The 17058-nt window shown below is 41.0% G+C and overlaps 1 protein-coding gene across 1 annotated transcript; it reads left to right on the top strand.

Moving 5' to 3' along the window:
- The first annotated feature begins 1157 nt into the window (after positions 1–1157).
- LOC121615106 (mitochondrial import inner membrane translocase subunit TIM44-like) lies at positions 1158–9089 on the top strand. The gene is made up of 13 exons (XM_041949288.1): positions 1158–1269; positions 2416–2514; positions 2840–3004; positions 3131–3211; positions 3557–3706; positions 3926–4059; positions 4220–4305; positions 4589–4681; positions 4926–5050; positions 5564–5614; positions 5908–5997; positions 6244–6354; positions 6753–9089. Exons 1-13 carry the CDS (start codon positions 1240–1242, stop codon positions 6870–6872), a joined length of 1335 nt encoding a protein of 444 aa, XP_041805222.1. The 5' UTR covers positions 1158–1239; the 3' UTR covers positions 6873–9089.
- The last annotated feature ends 7969 nt before the right edge of the window (positions 9090–17058 follow it).

Below are 17058 nucleotides of genomic sequence, written 5' to 3'. Positions count from 1 at the left end.
TAAGAAACCATATTTTAGAGGTAAAAGTGGAAAATGTTATGGTAGAGAAATTGTGTGAATATGAGAGACTGGCTTCAAGACTGGAGAAGTCAAATCATGGAGCAAGTTATGAGAGAAAATGTATGTATGAAACACAATGTAAAAAACAAATTTTGGGAAATTTGGGTATTACAGCAGCATGTAAGAGCAGTTGGAAGGGAAATAGCAACAGAGATAGAGAAATTCAAAAAAACAAAATACAAAATAAAAGTTAACTATATATATATGTACATATTTTACAAGCGACTATATAAAAGAAAAAAAATATGTAGAAAAAAAAATATATATAAAGTGCATTGCTGCAATAACTATGAAACAATTGCCATAAAAATCTACTGCCAAAAGAACAGATTTTCCACAAATTGCACATGGGTAGCAGTTGCACAAGTTGAATAAAGGGACTACAGCATGAATGCTATTGCACAATAAAATATATATATGTCACAGTAGATTTAAATGGGAGTGGGAAAAAAAGTAATATTGTATGATAAATCCCACGTCTGTACAAACAACAGTCTAAATATGGAAAGCAGTGAGACATTAAGCAACGCTCAAGTTGAAAACTCTGACAGTTGTTGGTATGAAGGACCTGCGTCAGTGTTCCTTCTTGCAGAGTGGATGCTGCAGTCTGTTGTTTATGTAATAGAAAGTTCTGTGAAGTTTATGGGTTTTGTACTTTTGGCATAGTCAGTCCTCGTTCTTTATGTTATTGTTATATTTCTATGTATGTCTTTAATCTTTATGTTTATAAATTCACAACTTTTGGAAATTTTGGATTAGAATCAGATTATTTGCATACATGAACAAATGTTCCATGTATTTTCAATGATGTGGCTACATTTCCCCACAGACAGGTCAAACTTGTCTTTCCAAATGAAATGACAAAAGTTAATATAATTATGACTTTAGAAGGGAAAGATCCACTAAAAATAGACAATAACTGTATCAACTAGTGATAGAATAAATTCAAGTCTTAAATGCTCTGATTTCCTGTTGAGAGTGACGGCTGAGCTTGTGGATAATGGCGTTGAATCATTATAAAAGCACAGTGTATATTCTTTTTAGGGTGGATTTTCCCTTTAAAATCGCGCTGACAGCTGGCCCCGCCCTCAGCCCGCCAGCTCTGCTCCTATTGGACGAAGGTGAAGTCAGCTGCTGCAGCTAGGATGCACGTGCTGCTCCGCGCATTTGAAGATCAAGATGGCAGCCTCCGTATGTCGGTGCTACGAGGTTAGACAATCATATATGTCCTTCATTGCAGCTCTTGAGTCTTCAGCGGATAATTTGGTGAAGGGAGTAGTCACACACGGCTTCGGAGTTTGTCTTTTCGCCTCCAGTTACGTGGAGGGGATTTTATAGGGTTTTTTTAATTCAGTGAGAAGGCGAGATGTCCGTTAGAAAAAGGCCTTGTTGCATCAGTCTCACGATAGGCTTCTTAGTGTTCTTATTTCCATATCAACGTCTAAAACTAATATTTGTTTTAGTCTTGTAGATGGCAAGATGTAAGTGTGTGTGGGGGCTCAAAGCTGGTAACAGTTCTTTAAAAAGTGAGCCTTTTAGACTTCTATGTAGCCAGATACTGACTCGTCGCTTCATTGACTAGTTAACATAACACGTCTCACAGGATTAATAATGGAGGTAAAGTGAACTCTGTGACCTGACAAGGAATTTCAGCTAACTCGTTAGCTGTTTTAAAGACAGATACTATTTTGCTGTCACTGCAATCAAAATTGTTGACCCTTTCTAAATGTTATAGGGGTACCATTTTAGGTAATAATCATCAAAAAAACTGCTCAAATGATGATGTTTCAGTAAAAACAGTGAATATACTGAATGTTACGGATCTGACTGTTTGACCTCTATGGTGAGGGCTCCGGTGGCTCTGTTATGCTGCTTCTGGCATGGTTTTGGTCCTGTTGTCTCCTTAGAGGGAAGAGTCACTGCATGAGGAGCGTCTATGCAAAGAAGCATTGAAGCTGTTCATGAGGGTTGTGGTGGACCAAACCTTACTAACACACTTTGCTGGTTTTTCTTTTAATATGTCAACCATCTGTGTATTCTATTGAAACCATAGTAATATTTAACCTGCCGAAATTATTTAACATTGTTTACAGGTTCAGTACAGCCTGGTTTTAGCCTATATGAAATATAAAGGTCTGCAAACAACCAAACCAAATGGTAAACAGGGTTCTTACAAGTAGCATCGCAACAGCACAACTCCTGTTGTGCCTGTCATTCTCCTATTTTATATCCTTGCTCACTATTGTGTGGACACAATCCAATAGTATCCCATTAACCACCTACCACCCATTCTCCATCCACTGCAGTGTTGACAGAGTTGATGTTTGTTGCTGACTGTGACTCTCTCCATTGCAGCTGGTTGGCAGACGTGCCTTGGCCCTCTGCTCGCGGCCTCTAGTCTCCTCAGCATGGAGAGGAGAGAGGTTGGATGGGAGCCCAGCGGCAGCTGTGCAGGTACACACCAACAGCTCACATTCACCTTTAATTGACGCATACTCATTGTCGATTACACCAAGGAAAACCATCAGTTATTTGGGTACATTAAAAGAGTTAGTTTAAGGTAGGAAGTTGAAAGTTGGCTTTACTTATCTGTACTGGACTGTATTGTCCCATTTTTAGAATTTTCTTCTTCTTACTAAATAGTGCATGGACTCTGGTTTATTCTCTCAATGCCACAGATAAGGAAGGACTTCCCAGGGGAAATATGTGAATAATTTGGTCACTCTATTTATGCATCTGTCTGTCCAGCTAAAGTCCTACTTTGTGTTTGCCTCATTAGGTGCGATATGCTTCAGGACGTAAAGGTTTCCTGGGAGAGTTTGTGGAAAACCTGCGTCAGGAGTTTAGTAAGGATCAGGAGATGAAAGACAACATAAAGAAGTTCAGAGAAGAGGCCAAGAAGCTTGAGGAGTCTGATGCTCTCCAACAAGCCCGCAGGAAATATGTAAGAACCTTATTTTGTTTGTGGCCTCTGTGATTTCATATTGAACAATGTCTGTCTGCATCATAAAATAATTTGTTTGCATTTACACAGTTTGCTTGCTACATTACTTTTTATTTCCTTCATCAGAAATCTATAGAGGCTGAGACAGTGAAGACTTCAGAGATACTTAAGAAGACCTTTGGCTCCCTGTCAGACACCGTCAAGGGGGTACGGTATCAGCACTTCCTCTGGTTTACCAATAATACAGTCACACTTCTATATTGTCTGTGCAGATTGGCCTTATTAAAACTGTTGAACCTTCATGTCTGAACATAGTGTTTTCTCAATTATCAATACATAATAGCAACATATAATATTAAGTAAGTAGCTGCTAAGGTTTACTGTGTCTCAGATACATGGTCAAAATGTCAAAAAAATATGTGGCCTCAAATGTGACAATAAAAATTAAGTCTTCTTGGCTTCTTGAAAAGCGACAAAGTGACACCACATTGACTGGTTGATTGCATCTTGCATTATTTTGCGTGTGTGCATCTATTGGTGTTCTGGCCATAGGGTCTTGAGGAGGTGAGTCGCACTGACATCGGGAAGAAGATCAAGGAAGGTGTGGAGGAGGCAGCCAGGACAGCCATCCACTCTGCTGAGTCTGTGTCCAAAGGAGGAGAAAAACTGGGCCGAACCAGCGCATTCAAGGCCATCTCACAGGTCAGTAGAGAATAAATAACATACATAAGTTTCCAAGGTTTTACCCTCAGAGTGACAGCACCTTCGGAGGAGGATCTCATGTCATCATCTTCATCTTTACATTGTTGCTGGCACCCAGCTACATCAAACCGCATACCAGCTTCCTATGCTGAACAGTTTGATGTTAACACATGTCCTGTTGTACCCCAGTTATAATAAAACTGTGTGACATGTCTGTAGAGCGTGGAGACCATGAAGAAGGAGATTGATGTTGGTGAGTCCGGCCCTTACAGAGCTCCCTCTCAGCTAAGGAAGCGAAGCGATTTCTCCTCCAAAGGAGCTGACAGTGACTCCAGAGTGTTCGAGGCCAACGAGTGAGTAACTGCTGGGACTGAGACCTGTGTCCCCTCTCGCCCCCTCCTCTGTAGAGATATATCTTCTCTTGGACAGTTTATGGTCACTATTAATCCATAACTGCACTTGTTATAAACATCTTGACTGATCAAAGAGATTTTCTTGTGTTTTGTCATGCAGAGAGGCTATGGGCGTCGTTCTCCACAAAGATTCAAAGTGGTTCCAGCAGTGGAAGGACTTCAAGGACAATAACGTAGTTTTTAACAGTAAGAAAATCCTCTGGAATTATGATCTTAGATACTGTGGAATTAGTGTTACATAACCGATCACCTGCCATATGCAGGTGTGTAGTTTCCTTTAAGGGCAGCAGGTGGCACCAGATTCTTCACTGTAGATTTCATAATTAGCTAAAACAGTTCAAGTGTCCAGTGATTATCTTGACAGAGGCCCATGTGCCCTCACTGCTGCAGATTTTAACCCCCCATTATGACTGAAAAATATATTTTCTGTCAAACAGTCTGTCCTCACCACAGCTATTGTTCCCCACAGGGTTCTTTGAGATGAAGATGAAATATGATGAAAGTGACAACGCCCTCATCAGAGCGTCCAGAGCTGTGACTGACAGAGTCACTGACTTCCTCGGTAATGCTCCATACTCCATACTCGTAGTTAGTCACTTAATTGTTGTCACTGTCGACTCATTCTGGAATCCGCCTCAATTTAGTAAATAAAAGACGGACTTGATGTTGTGGCTATATCCTGTTCTACCGATAAATGTTGATGTTAAAAAAGCATAGGCATAGAATGTAAACTCATATTTGTTAACACCAGTTCACAGGATTGAATGACCTTTTTGTTTTTGCTGCTGTTGATCTGTGTTTTCCAGGTGGTCTTTTCTCTAAGACAGAAATGTCCGAGGTGCTGACAGAGATCGTGAAGGCAGACCCCACCTTTGACAAAGACTCTTTTCTCAAACAGTGTGAGAAAGACATCATCCCTAACATACTGGAGGTAAACAGGTTCTTCTTCCAGCTTCTGCTACTGTCTTTCAGTTTGTCTTCCACTCCGGCTGTCAGATTCAGTAAATGAATTTGTGACTTCTTCCGTTAGATTTAATGAAGTCAGGCTGCAGCTGTCAAATTTTAACTAAGTCAAAACAACCTGAGCAGCAAAAGACATCATTCGTTATTGTTGGCAGGAAACACTCAAGACAATGCGTTGTGTCTTTCGCAGTCACAGAACAAGAGGTGATGATGCAGTTTCATTACATTACAGACGTAGAATAATGAAAAAAGGATTGATTGGTTGAATGTGGTTTCACAAAATGAGGATGCGTTGTGACTTGGGCTACAAGGCAAGACCTTACCATGCGACTGAATGGTTAATGGTGTTGCTTATATTTTTAAAAACTGCCTCTGACAAGGACTGACTGAAGCATAAGTTAAAATTGTAATTTAAATGGTCTCAATAAATAACATTTTGTTGTAAAGCAGTCATCAATAAGTGTCACTGTCCGTTCCGCAGGCTATGATCAGAGGAGAGCTGGATGTATTGAAAGACTGGTGCTATGAAGCTGTAAGTTTAGTGTTTCATACTTCATCAACTCTAAATAAATACACTGTAGAAGGTGAAGGTATTTGCATTTTATCACCGTCTGCATATGTTATAACATAATTACTGAGGATAAAGTCTACCAGGAAACATGGTGTAGCAGTTCACAGGTGTGTTTATCAGTGTTTTTACATGTTTATGAAGAGGCATAAACACCTTTTCAGAAATATAAACCTTCACAAAAATTAGTATGTGTCTCCCCACTTTAGTTCTGTCAGTTTCACATCAAATGTGTGTTTTCTTGTACCTGTCGTCAGACATACAGTCAGCTTGCTCACCCCATCCAGCAGGCCAGAGCGCTGGGGCTGCTCTTCCAGTCCAAAATCCTTGACATTGATAACATCGATGTAAGTGTAATACTGTGCTGTGTTCACAGATTTCCAAAGTGATAATTGCTGCTATCTTTTCTTCATGTTTCTTTCTTACTCTATGTTCAGCTTCTTCCCTCTTAATGAACATTCACATCATTTACATGCACGAAAGCAGACAAAGTTTATTCATTATGTGCATTTTAAGCAATGAGGTTTCTGCAGAAAGTGACAGTAACCCTTGTTAAGTGTGCTCTTCTCATTTAATTTGTTTGAACATTGCAGCTAGCAATGGGTAAGATGATGGACCAGGGCCCAGTGCTGATCATCACCTTCCAGGCTCAGGTCGTCATGGTAATCCGCAGCCCCAAAGGAGACATTGTGGAAGGAGATCCGGTCAGTAAATTCATAATTACTGCACCAGCGTAGTGAATCTGATATAATCAGAGCCATTTCAAGGAAGTAAATAACTGAAATGGCTGAAATTAATTTGCACTCTATAACACATGTCCTTTTCGCATCTGTATTTATTACTATGAATTTCACAGGTTTGACTTGGCAACAGGAACTGGTGTGTTTTACAATATACTAACATTTAAACTGCTGACAGTGATTCATATCTTGTCTTCTTATATTATGCATATTAACATATTGCATCTAGTCTGTCTAGCAAGTTGTTTCATACATAACCAGTTAAATCAGAAAGAGGATTGATGAGTTGAGAAGAGCCCTCCACCCTGTCCATACTGCCCCTTTGGGACTGACCCTCTGCATTTCTCCCCCTCAATCAACAGGGGAAGGTGATGAGGATGATGTATGTTTGGGCGTTGTGTCGTGACCAGGAGGAGCTGAACCCCAACGCAGCCTGGAGACTCCTGGACATCTCCGCCTCCAGCACGGAGCAGGTCCTCTAGGAGGAGGAGGAGGAGGAGGAACACAGGTGAAAAGGTTGATATGGGGCACATAAACTGTGAAGAAGGGCAGAAGATGCGAGGATGTGTCTGGAACACCTGCACGTATTGACTTACACATGTATATACATTGACTTCTGATGGCAAAGTGCACCTGTGCTCCTGTGTTTCGCCAGAGACTGTATTTGCACACACTCACATTTCCAATTGCTACCCACAGGATTTATGTACATTTGTAGATATTCATCCACTCTAAGGTAAATACACATGAACATAGAGATAATCTACCGACATGATGTATCCATAGAATATATATGGTGCGTCCACCAATATGTGTGTGTGTAGTCTTTTGCACTGGTTAGCTCAGTGTTTGGATTTCCAGTTGGAGTGTGCCTATAGAGCATTTACATTCATGAATGGATGGAACGTTTTCACCAACCGGCAAAAAGAGGAGCCTGTGCCATTTCTCCCATTGTTTCATCCAGTGGTGCAGTCCGTCCGTATCAGCCTGATGGCTCGATCCAAGAAGATTGGTGGGGAAAAAATGGACATCACGCCTGTGACTTAACCCATTGGTCCTGAGACTAAAACTGGGTTTGCAGCTCACCACTTTGACTTTGTCAAACAATGTAAAGAGGAAATTAACATTTTGGCAGTAGCATGGAGTCTCGTTGCAGCAACCAACACAGCTGAGTGGGCCAGCATGAGAGGCCTTGTTAATCAAGGCCAGCAGGTCTGTCCCATACTTCAAGTTGAAGGGGCACTCCAATTTTATGAATGTAGATGAGTTTACTTGTCGCATGGAGTCTACTCAGCACATGAAAACAGTATAATATTGTCTGTGGGACGGAGGGAGTCCTCTTAAATCCGATAAAATTATCCAGGTCTCATCAGAGTTACCTCAGATTGGCCTTGAGACAAGATTCAGCTGTGGTGTCTGCTTGGTTCCTGCTGGTTTTCACATAAAAAAAACTCAAAAATGAAGTACATGTACAAAAAGTAAGATGACGTTTGAACCATATAATATGATCTGTGTAGAGGGGGCCGTGCTGTTGCATGTGCTGTAACAACAAAGAAAATATACCCTTGTGTTTGTATTGGCATTGACTTACAAATGCAGCATATGTTTTCTCAAGTTGCAGTGCATCGGGCTCCCAGTCACACCCTCAATAAGAAGATATGTATCTATATCACTTTGCTCTTTGTAAATGTATTAACTGTCGAGTACTGCTTCTTTGTAAGCTTGGGTGGGACCACAGTCAAATATGTCATCATGGCAGCTTTGTTGTTCGAGGATGATTCGCCATCTCATGTTGCACATTGTTCAGCTGTGCTAAAATGTTTGGTTTACTTTTATGTATGTGGCTTTTCAAGCGATGGGTGCTGAAGAATGAATAATTGCATTCCTGTACTGTTATGTTGACTCTATTTAACATTTATTCTGTGTGTCCAAGAGGGTCTCCACTCACATACCACTGAAGATTGATCACATTATCATTGTACTGTAACAACCATACTTGGGAAGAGCAGTTGAGTTTCAGATGAATATGTGACAGTCCGTTTTTGTTGGTATGACAGTTGTCGTTCATGGCCAAAGCATGTGAGGTGATCTGTTACTAACCAGAGTTCATGGCTACCCCTGAATGTCACACCAAACTCCAGTAACATGTCTATGTCATGAGTCCCTGGTGTGTTCTGATGATACAATATTCATCACATGCTTGATTTTTAGAAACAGCATTTAGTAGTAAAAAATTCCCCTGCCTGTTTTTCTTTCACTCCCGGAGGTGAAAAATAAAACCATGAAATTTTCCGATCTTGTTCTCGTGACCCAGAGGACAAACTCTTTCCATGTTAAACTTGCGCCACTATCAGCCAAAATGCCACCTTTGCACACAAAATACTGTTTCTCATTCAAAATTAAGATTGCCAAGATGTTCAAGGGGACGAGTCTTTTTGATTTGGTGACCATATGGCCTTTCTACCAGTGTTCATTATGCAACACTTTAACATTATGGGTTGTAATGAACATTAGACAGCCATTACAGTCCAGTTGCAGGACTTAACTGTTTTAGTGTTGGTGTCTTATTGTGTAAATTAATTAAAGGCACAAGTGGTCTGGTCCAGCTGTTAAACTGTGTGAGAATTCTGTACATGAACAAATCTGTTAATGTGTAAAATGTTTTTCTTTTTGCTCAGAATAAAGATAAATTCTTCAGACTGCAGAGGACTGGTTCACAATAAGCGATAACAGACCCAGCTGTGAGCATGTCTTAAGAATATATTGTGTCAACAATGGTTCAGGAAACAAAGTTTGCTTGAAAAATGACCTGGTTGTTGCCACATTTCCCCACAATTATGAGACATTCTCCTCACTGTATGGTGTATACAGTAAGTAACTAAGATTACACATTACACCCTTTCCTAAACTTTGCGATCATTATTTATCTTTAAGTTGACCGACCAAAAATACATTCATGAGTTTTTCTATTTCTAGCCAGTAATATGTCTGCCTACAGAATAAAGAGTGCTCTATTATGATTCGCTTTGTCCAGGCTTTCTTGTGTCAGCAGCTTTGTATGCATTGTGTGTGTTTGTGCTCACAAGAGAAAATTAAACTCTGCACATTTTGTGTGTGTCCTTTGTTTTCTCATTTCAGAACTGACATGCTTTGATAGATGTGCATGGATTTGGCCATTGACACTGGTTGATAAACCTATAGATTTGGTAGTATAGGGATGATAGATCAGGCTTTAAATAACGCATGCCTGTAGATTCACACGCAGGGCCCGCTTTATAGAGGACCTCATCCAGCAGCTGTCTTTGGTGATGAATGACTGGGGATGTCCATACACTAACTAACCTCCTTTGATCCTCCAAAGTCTTCTCGCCTTTCTTGACTGCGACTGAAGACTGCTACTGAGAGTTGATGTGTGAACAGACATAAGCTCCTAAAGCTAAACTGAAGTGAATCCTTGCCATTTCATAAAATTGTCAGGTTTCTGCAGCACCTTTTCATGTACAGTTTGTTTCCTTTTAATGTACATGAACATCCTCATAGACAAAGTCCATGTTTCTATCCCCTGAGCAATGAGTGCTCTTATTGTATCTGTCTGAATGGGGTTGGATGCACCAACACAACAGCCTGGAAGCAGAAAAGGCCTTAGAGGCAGTGCAGTCCTTTCCTTTATCTACTTTAGTTACAGTATGTTGTTGGTGGCACACTACCATGTATACACCAAGCTGTGTTCTAGCCTGCATGATAAAAAGGCTTTCAGTGTAGCGTATGCAGCAACGTCACAACCTTACATAAGCAGACTTTACACATTGTGCAAATGTCATAAACCTCAGAATGATTAAATATTTGATACTTACATTTACCTTTGTGGTTGTTTCGGTTTGCAACATACTTCTATAACACAGATTGTGATTTCATTTCCCCAGAAAATGAATCTACACTGAGGGACCTGAGTGACCAACCCGGCAGTGACTTGATACACAGGAAAACCTTACTTGTTCTCAGTATACTGCACACACTCAGGGGTTGCTGCACTACTTTTTGTTAGGTATGCACAAAATTGGACAACTAATCAGAATGGGGCAATAATTGCATAGAACTATGTGAACAGTATTGGTACCACTATTAAAACTGCGCTTGTGAAGTATATTAATGTAATATATCAGATGTGCAGGGACAATACTATATTAAAGGAATATTGGCATTTCAGGGAGAACATGCATCACCATCAGAGTGCCAGGCAGACAGCAGAGACTCCAGGAAGTCACCGCACCCCGCCATAATTTAGTCCAATACTTTAACTCTTGTAAGACAATATTTGTTGATTTTATACATCGGTCTTTGTCTTTTAAACAACTGAGATATACTGTAGCATTTTGGGCAGAGGCAAGCTAACCTGCTCCTTGTTCCAGCTACATATTTAGCATACAGACCTGAGAGTGGCAAAGACCTTCTCACTTAAAACTTTGCAAGAACCTACATCATTTTGGGAAATAAATGTATTTCCCATATATGAACCTGTCAGGCATAATTAATTCATAAACTCTGTACTCTGTGTATAAAAGGTCAATTTGGGGTTTAGAGTCTGCCAATCCCATTCAAGGAAGTGAGATGTACCTGAAAGGAAGTACTGCCTAAAAGGACAGATTCCGGGGGAACATACAAGCCAGTTACCCAGATTCACCTGCTGTCGTGCGGTCCAGATACCCTGTAGCGGTGACCTACATCTGCTCCATGAACCACAGCTTGACCTCCCGGTGTACCATCTGCAACAATAAGGAGAGTGACAATAATGTTGAATTTCATAACCTTGCAGGCTGGAGACTTGTATCAATTATGACCACAGTGGGCGGCCTGCTGGAGCGCTGCTCAGTGTGATTTGATTATGAGCTCCTTCAGGACAGTGTTACGATCCACTGACTATTAATTAAACCTACAGGGAGATCCCATGCGGCCTCAGGTGGGGGAGATGTGGTTGTGTACGGACGGCAATCTGTTCCAGTGTTTGTACAGTTTTAATTGTGTTGATTAATTACTTCTCACAGTGAGTGTCTGAAGCTTATCCGCAGGCGCAGTCAAGTCGAACCACTTTTTTTGTTCCACATCTTGATCATTTTTTTCTTGCAGTTCAGCAGAACTTGCAGTGCAGTCTGACATAAGTCTTCTTATTCGACCCACAGTTTTGAAGTCTTTCTTTTTTTTTAAAACAATATATTTATTGAAGTTTTGTGCAGATATATCAAAGTTACACACACATATTTAACAGTAAACAAACAAATAAACAGACATTAGGTACATTCAAAAACAGCATTTGAGACCATGAGGTGAAAGAAGAAATAGAAAAGAAAAATAAAGTGCAGCTCATGATTGTGATCCTGTACTGGGAGTAGTTATGTTGTCCCAGTTTCGCTCAGCAAATTAGACAAATCTTTGTTCTTAATATACCAAATATAACCCCATCACACTTTCTGAAACATTTCTTGCTTATCTTTTAAAGTATACGTTATTTTTTCAAATGGCAAACATAAAGACAATTCTTTGAACCACTGCCCAATGCTTGGTTAGCCGATCTTCTTCCACGACAGAGCTATCACTCTCTTAGCTTGTAATATTCCTATGTTTATGAAGAGCTTTTGACAGCTATCTATGTTCAAACCTGTAGGATATAAGCCCAGAAGAAATAATTTAGGTTCCATATCTAACTCTATTGATAAAATCTCGTGTAATACAGCTCTTACCTCTTCCCAAAATTCATTTACTTTGGTACAGGACCATAGACAATGAAACAACGTACCCTTATCTCCTCCGCATCTGTTGCATAAATCAGGTATCTGCATATTAAATTTATTAAGTTTTTCTGGTGTAATGTACACCCTCATTAGCCAATTAAATTGTAGTAATTTTAGACGTGTGTTACTAGTCTGTGATTGGGCTACCTTACAAGCTTGCAGCTGCCTCCTGCAAATCGGAGCTCCATGCATTAAGCTTAGCCGTAGAGTTATCAGGAGATGCTGCCAACAGCAAGTTATATAATTTAGATATCATGCCTTTACCAAAAGGGCTTTTAGATAGGATATTCTCTAATGTGGACATTGGGAGGGTTTGTGTAAAGTCTTTATGAAAGGACCGAATAAAACTCCTAAGTTGTAAGTATTTGAAAAAATGTTTTTCGGGGGATGTTAAATTTAAGGATCAGTTGTTCAAAACGTAAAAGATTTCCATCCACCCCAAAAACATCTCTGATCAGTCCCAGCCCCAAGTCTGCCCATAATTTAAAACCACAATCCGCCCTACCTGGAGAAAAAAAGTTGTTGCCCCAAATTGGGCTGAATTGAAGTCTTTCTTTAAGCATATGCAATCTGTAGGTAATATCAATTCTTTACCTCTCAGAAACTCTGGCTATTAGCTCCTTTTAAAAAAAAACAAAACAAAAAAACCACAACATTACTGATTCAAGTAGTGCAAATTACTGACATGGTAAGCAGACAACTGGCCAAAGGCCCCTTATTTGTGGGGCTGTCTAAATTAAATCAAATATTACTAAATTAATGTGTGTTTAATGAAATTACTACAAACTACTGGCAGCACAGGGTTTGGGTTGGATGGTCGGCAGGGGCCCACAGTTCATTTTTGCCCTGTGGGCCTGATGGGAGGTTCATTCAGCCACGTGTGTTTTGTACCAAAAGGCATAGTAAGCCTTTTAAAAATACAGAGGTCATGAGTCTAAATCCTCTCCCTCCACCTGACACAGAGACATCAAAAGACTATAAAATATCTTAATTTGGGGGGCTTTACACCAGATCACATCACTCTTTCAAGGAAACTCTCTAGGAAATCTTTCAAGAATAACATTCTGGTGGAGACTCCTATGGTTGAAAGACTTGCTAGACATACTGCAATCAGCCTAAAATGCATAGTCTTAATTACACACACACACACACACACACACACATACACACACACACAATGTGTGTTTGGTTGGATGTCCTAGATGGCTTTACAATTTGAACCCACAACATATGACATATTCTCTCAGTGGACCTTCGATCCGGATTAGAAACTGTAGAAAAAACTTAAACAGGAAAAAGAGGTGAGAAACTAATTACAAGCAAGGTTTTTAGATTTATGGTCTTTCTTCTGCGCACCTGTCGCACGTCAACTAAAAGTTGATTTAGGCTCGTGCTAAGAAAATGGAGGCATTATCACTTTAGAGTAAACAATCTGTGTCTGTGACACACCGGCAGCATGGCTACACGGGCCCCACGCAGTCCTCTTACATAATGCAAAAGCCACACACGGCTTTCGGCGCTTTACTCATCCAAACGAAAAGATTATGTATGCTGTATGTACAGCCACAGCCGTAAGTGGGCAGGGAGGGAGGGCGGTGGGGCGGATCCCTCAAAGTCAGCCGACTTAAAAGCCCCTGACACAGCAGAGGAGGTGCTGCGGGACGTGCACGGAGTCCAGACCCGGAGCTGCGTGTCCAGGCTGAGCGGGGCCGCGATCCGAGCCTCCGACTGCGCGTCCTCACCTGAGTCACCAGCCGGAAGGTAAGTTCTCTGGCCTGGTCGTCCTCCAGCGTCTCACTGCGATGATGGATGTGTTTGCTGTGAGTGAACTTTTGCATGAAGAAGTCAGTGTGGAGCTGTAAATATCATGTCATGAAGGCTTCCTTTGAATCGCTGTCCTGAGTGCAGCTGCAGCTTCGTGCTGCTGTTTTACTTTATGTCACCTTCATGTGAACAATTCACAGAATGGGCTGGCAACTGAATGATGAAAAAAATCACTGCTGTATAGAAAGAAAATGCTTAATATTCCTTATTTATACAAAGGTGATAACTGTGCTGCTACGATCAGCATCAGAATAAAACAGCCAATATTCATGTTAGAAGTCACTCCAGGTGATTACGCTTTCCTTCTCAGATTGATAACGTGGAAAACTGTCCTGAATATCTGAAATACAGTGGCAATAGCTTCAGCTTTAAAGGGAGATGAATAAATAAAACCCATCTGCTTCTTCCTGCTTTCATTTAGGAGACGTTAGACAAAAGTTTAAAATGCTAGTCTCTCGATCTTTGAACTATTCTCATTCATTTCTGTGTTCAAGGCGTTTTACTGCTTTTTTACCAGAAGAATAAACATAAAAGTCTTTGGGGCTTATATAATCAGACATCACCACCAGCAGGGATAAGAGATAGGTGGAGGTAACACATTGAAATAACGTTTTTTGATACAGTTTAGTCAGAAAAGTTGAAAGTGACAGAGCTTCATCTGATACTGAGCTTTGTTCAGCCTGGCATTCCTGCATTCAGGGTTTATCTTAGACCACATCATTTCACCCTTTTTATTTGGAGAAGTCCTTGACATTCTCAAAGCTGCCGTCATAATCCACAGGTATAAATGGGAGGTATTACAGGTATTACTGCCACGAGGAACGCCATATGTCACCACATGTGCTCTGTCCTATTTCATTGCTGCTTTTAAATGATAAACTGTGATTCTGTGATATTTCTCCGCAATTTACGTCCAATCTGGGCTCCAAAACAGTATTTTTAGTTTGTGTGTGTGTAATTCAGATGTGGTCATGCACCACTGTGTGATTTATCTGCTGCCTGGGAACCAAAGCAGGTCCCTCAATGAGGATCTATGAGCCATGAAATTGATGTTGTCCACGCTTTGATATTCTTCACAGATGTATTTGTTTTCAGTGTCAGTGTCATTGTGACAGGGTTTCCATCCTCGTTCTCCGCTCTGTGGTGCCTGAATGTCATTATGATTTTGGGTAACCTGCAGAGCTTTTGAGTGAAGTGAAAACATACAACGACCTCCCTGGTCACCTTTTGAAACCCTCCATCTTCAGTGGGTCCACATATCTGCTGAGTTTGCTTGTGAATTAGAACAACTAGAGGCCTTTGATATGAAAAAGCCTCCCCCCTCCACTGTATATTCTGCCAATGTAGCATAAAGTGCACTGTCAAGTGGAGCGGTATTTTGGCTGTGTTGCATAACTGTCTATAAAAGTATATTTTGACTGGGCAGATACTCAAAAGGACTTTAATCTCAGTTAACTTTAAAATCCAGTCTTGTATCACTTCCTTTCACGTTTCCTGGCAGCTGATAAAAATCAGTCACATGCTACAACCCTAAAAATCATCTGTGCAAGAAAAGCAGCCCTTTAATGGAAAAATGTGTTCTTATGATTTGCATCATATTGTTCAATTACTTTCAGCAGCAGCCTTATTGTGGGTGATTTGCACTTACTGACTCTAACATGTTGTCCTCGTGTGTGAACTTCATGGCTCTTCATTGACTTTTGAGTCTTTGCTTGGCTTCTTCTTCTACACATGCAGCCACCTGAGCTATCCAGCCTGATGTAAACCACAGGCCATTTGATAATTGATTCTGAGGCAGGCAGTTTCTTTCATTATGTCTTCAAGTCTCCTATTAAAGCTTCGCTCGGCCCTTCAGTCCCATCATCCAGAGAGCGGGGGAGCTATCAATGTGTCTTTGCGAGGATTGGCGGGCTGGTAAGGAGAGAGACGAAGCCTCCTGGAATAGAATCTGCTGACTTGGGAGTGCACCTACCACAGGAAATGTCTCTCCACTCCACAGCCCATTAAAGAGGCTACGGAGAGTGTTTCTGTGCAAGAGTGCAGCAACTCTCTAAGGGTTTTCCCCACATTTCTCTCTGTCCTCATCAGTGTCTGATTTATTTATCTTGTACTATGCTGTACCTGAGTTCAGGAGAGGGGTAGTGCTTTTGCCTTGTCTCAGTTATGTTTTGCACAAGAAAGATTAGAAGATTTGACAGAGTGTGTAATAACAGCTTTAAAGACTGTGTGCTGGCACTGCAAGGTTTGGGCCAGATGAAAACACCTCACTTAAGGCCCTGAAACCATACGAATCTATACTCCTTGACATGTTCCAGGGCCCCTGTTGAGCTCTGAACCCCTTGATCAGATGTTTCCCTCCATCCAGGACACTCACTCACCCATGGTGTGTCTTGTCTTTGCTTTTTTTTCTCTTAGGTATATTGATGAGTGAATCCCAAAATGAAGAGGTTCCTGGTGATGAAGGGCTAAAAATAGAAGCTTTCTCATCACAGTAAATCACCAACTCATTGCAACACGGCCAAACCGTTCCAGTGACTCAATACAAAAACGTTCTCTGAAGCACCGCAACACGGGTCGTTTACAGCCTGCAAGCACTTTGATTGATCCATGGAACATCTTCGGCCACTCGATTGGGATTTATACATCACTTGGTAATCACAATAAATGCCTCTCTAGGGCTGCAATTGGATGACACTTAATTGTGCAGGTGATATGAAGTAGTACCAGTGACCTCAGTCTTTGTATCGTTAGCTTCCGTTAAAACCAAGTGAGTCTATGCGAGAGAAAGCAAGAACATGGACAGCAGCTAGTTAGCGCTAATTAAATCTCGCTGAGCATGCCTGGGCTTGCTGCTCTGTGCACCAGAGGGCTTATTAATTTGCACTACTGATTTGTCCCGCGTTATCTCTGCAGGAACAATTTCTTTGCCTGGCTGGCTGGTGGGAAACACTGCTGTTGAGTTCAATCAGTTGACATCTGCCAGATTTCACTATGTGATCTCACCCTCAATAACAAAGATGACCCTGCAGAGCCGTGCCATCCCTCATAGCTTCTGACA

Source organism: Chelmon rostratus, chromosome 12 (assembly GCF_017976325.1).
Source record: "Chelmon rostratus isolate fCheRos1 chromosome 12, fCheRos1.pri, whole genome shotgun sequence".
Lineage (NCBI taxonomy): Eukaryota > Metazoa > Chordata > Actinopteri > Chaetodontiformes > Chaetodontidae > Chelmon > Chelmon rostratus.
Note: the sequence above shows the minus strand (reverse complement) of the source record. Positions and strands in the feature narration are given on the sequence as shown.

Bases quoted from the DNA above. Each gene is read 5' to 3' on its own strand.
- LOC121615106 (XM_041949288.1), top strand. From the start codon at position 1,240: ATGGCAGCCTCCGTATGTCGGTGCTACGAG. The intron at 4,060-4,219 runs GTGAGTAACTGC...TTTGTCATGCAG, and splicing joins AGAGTGTTCGAGGCCAACGA to AGAGGCTATGGGCGTCGTTC. The intron at 5,998-6,243 runs GTAAGTGTAATA...TGAACATTGCAG, and splicing joins TTGACATTGATAACATCGAT to CTAGCAATGGGTAAGATGAT.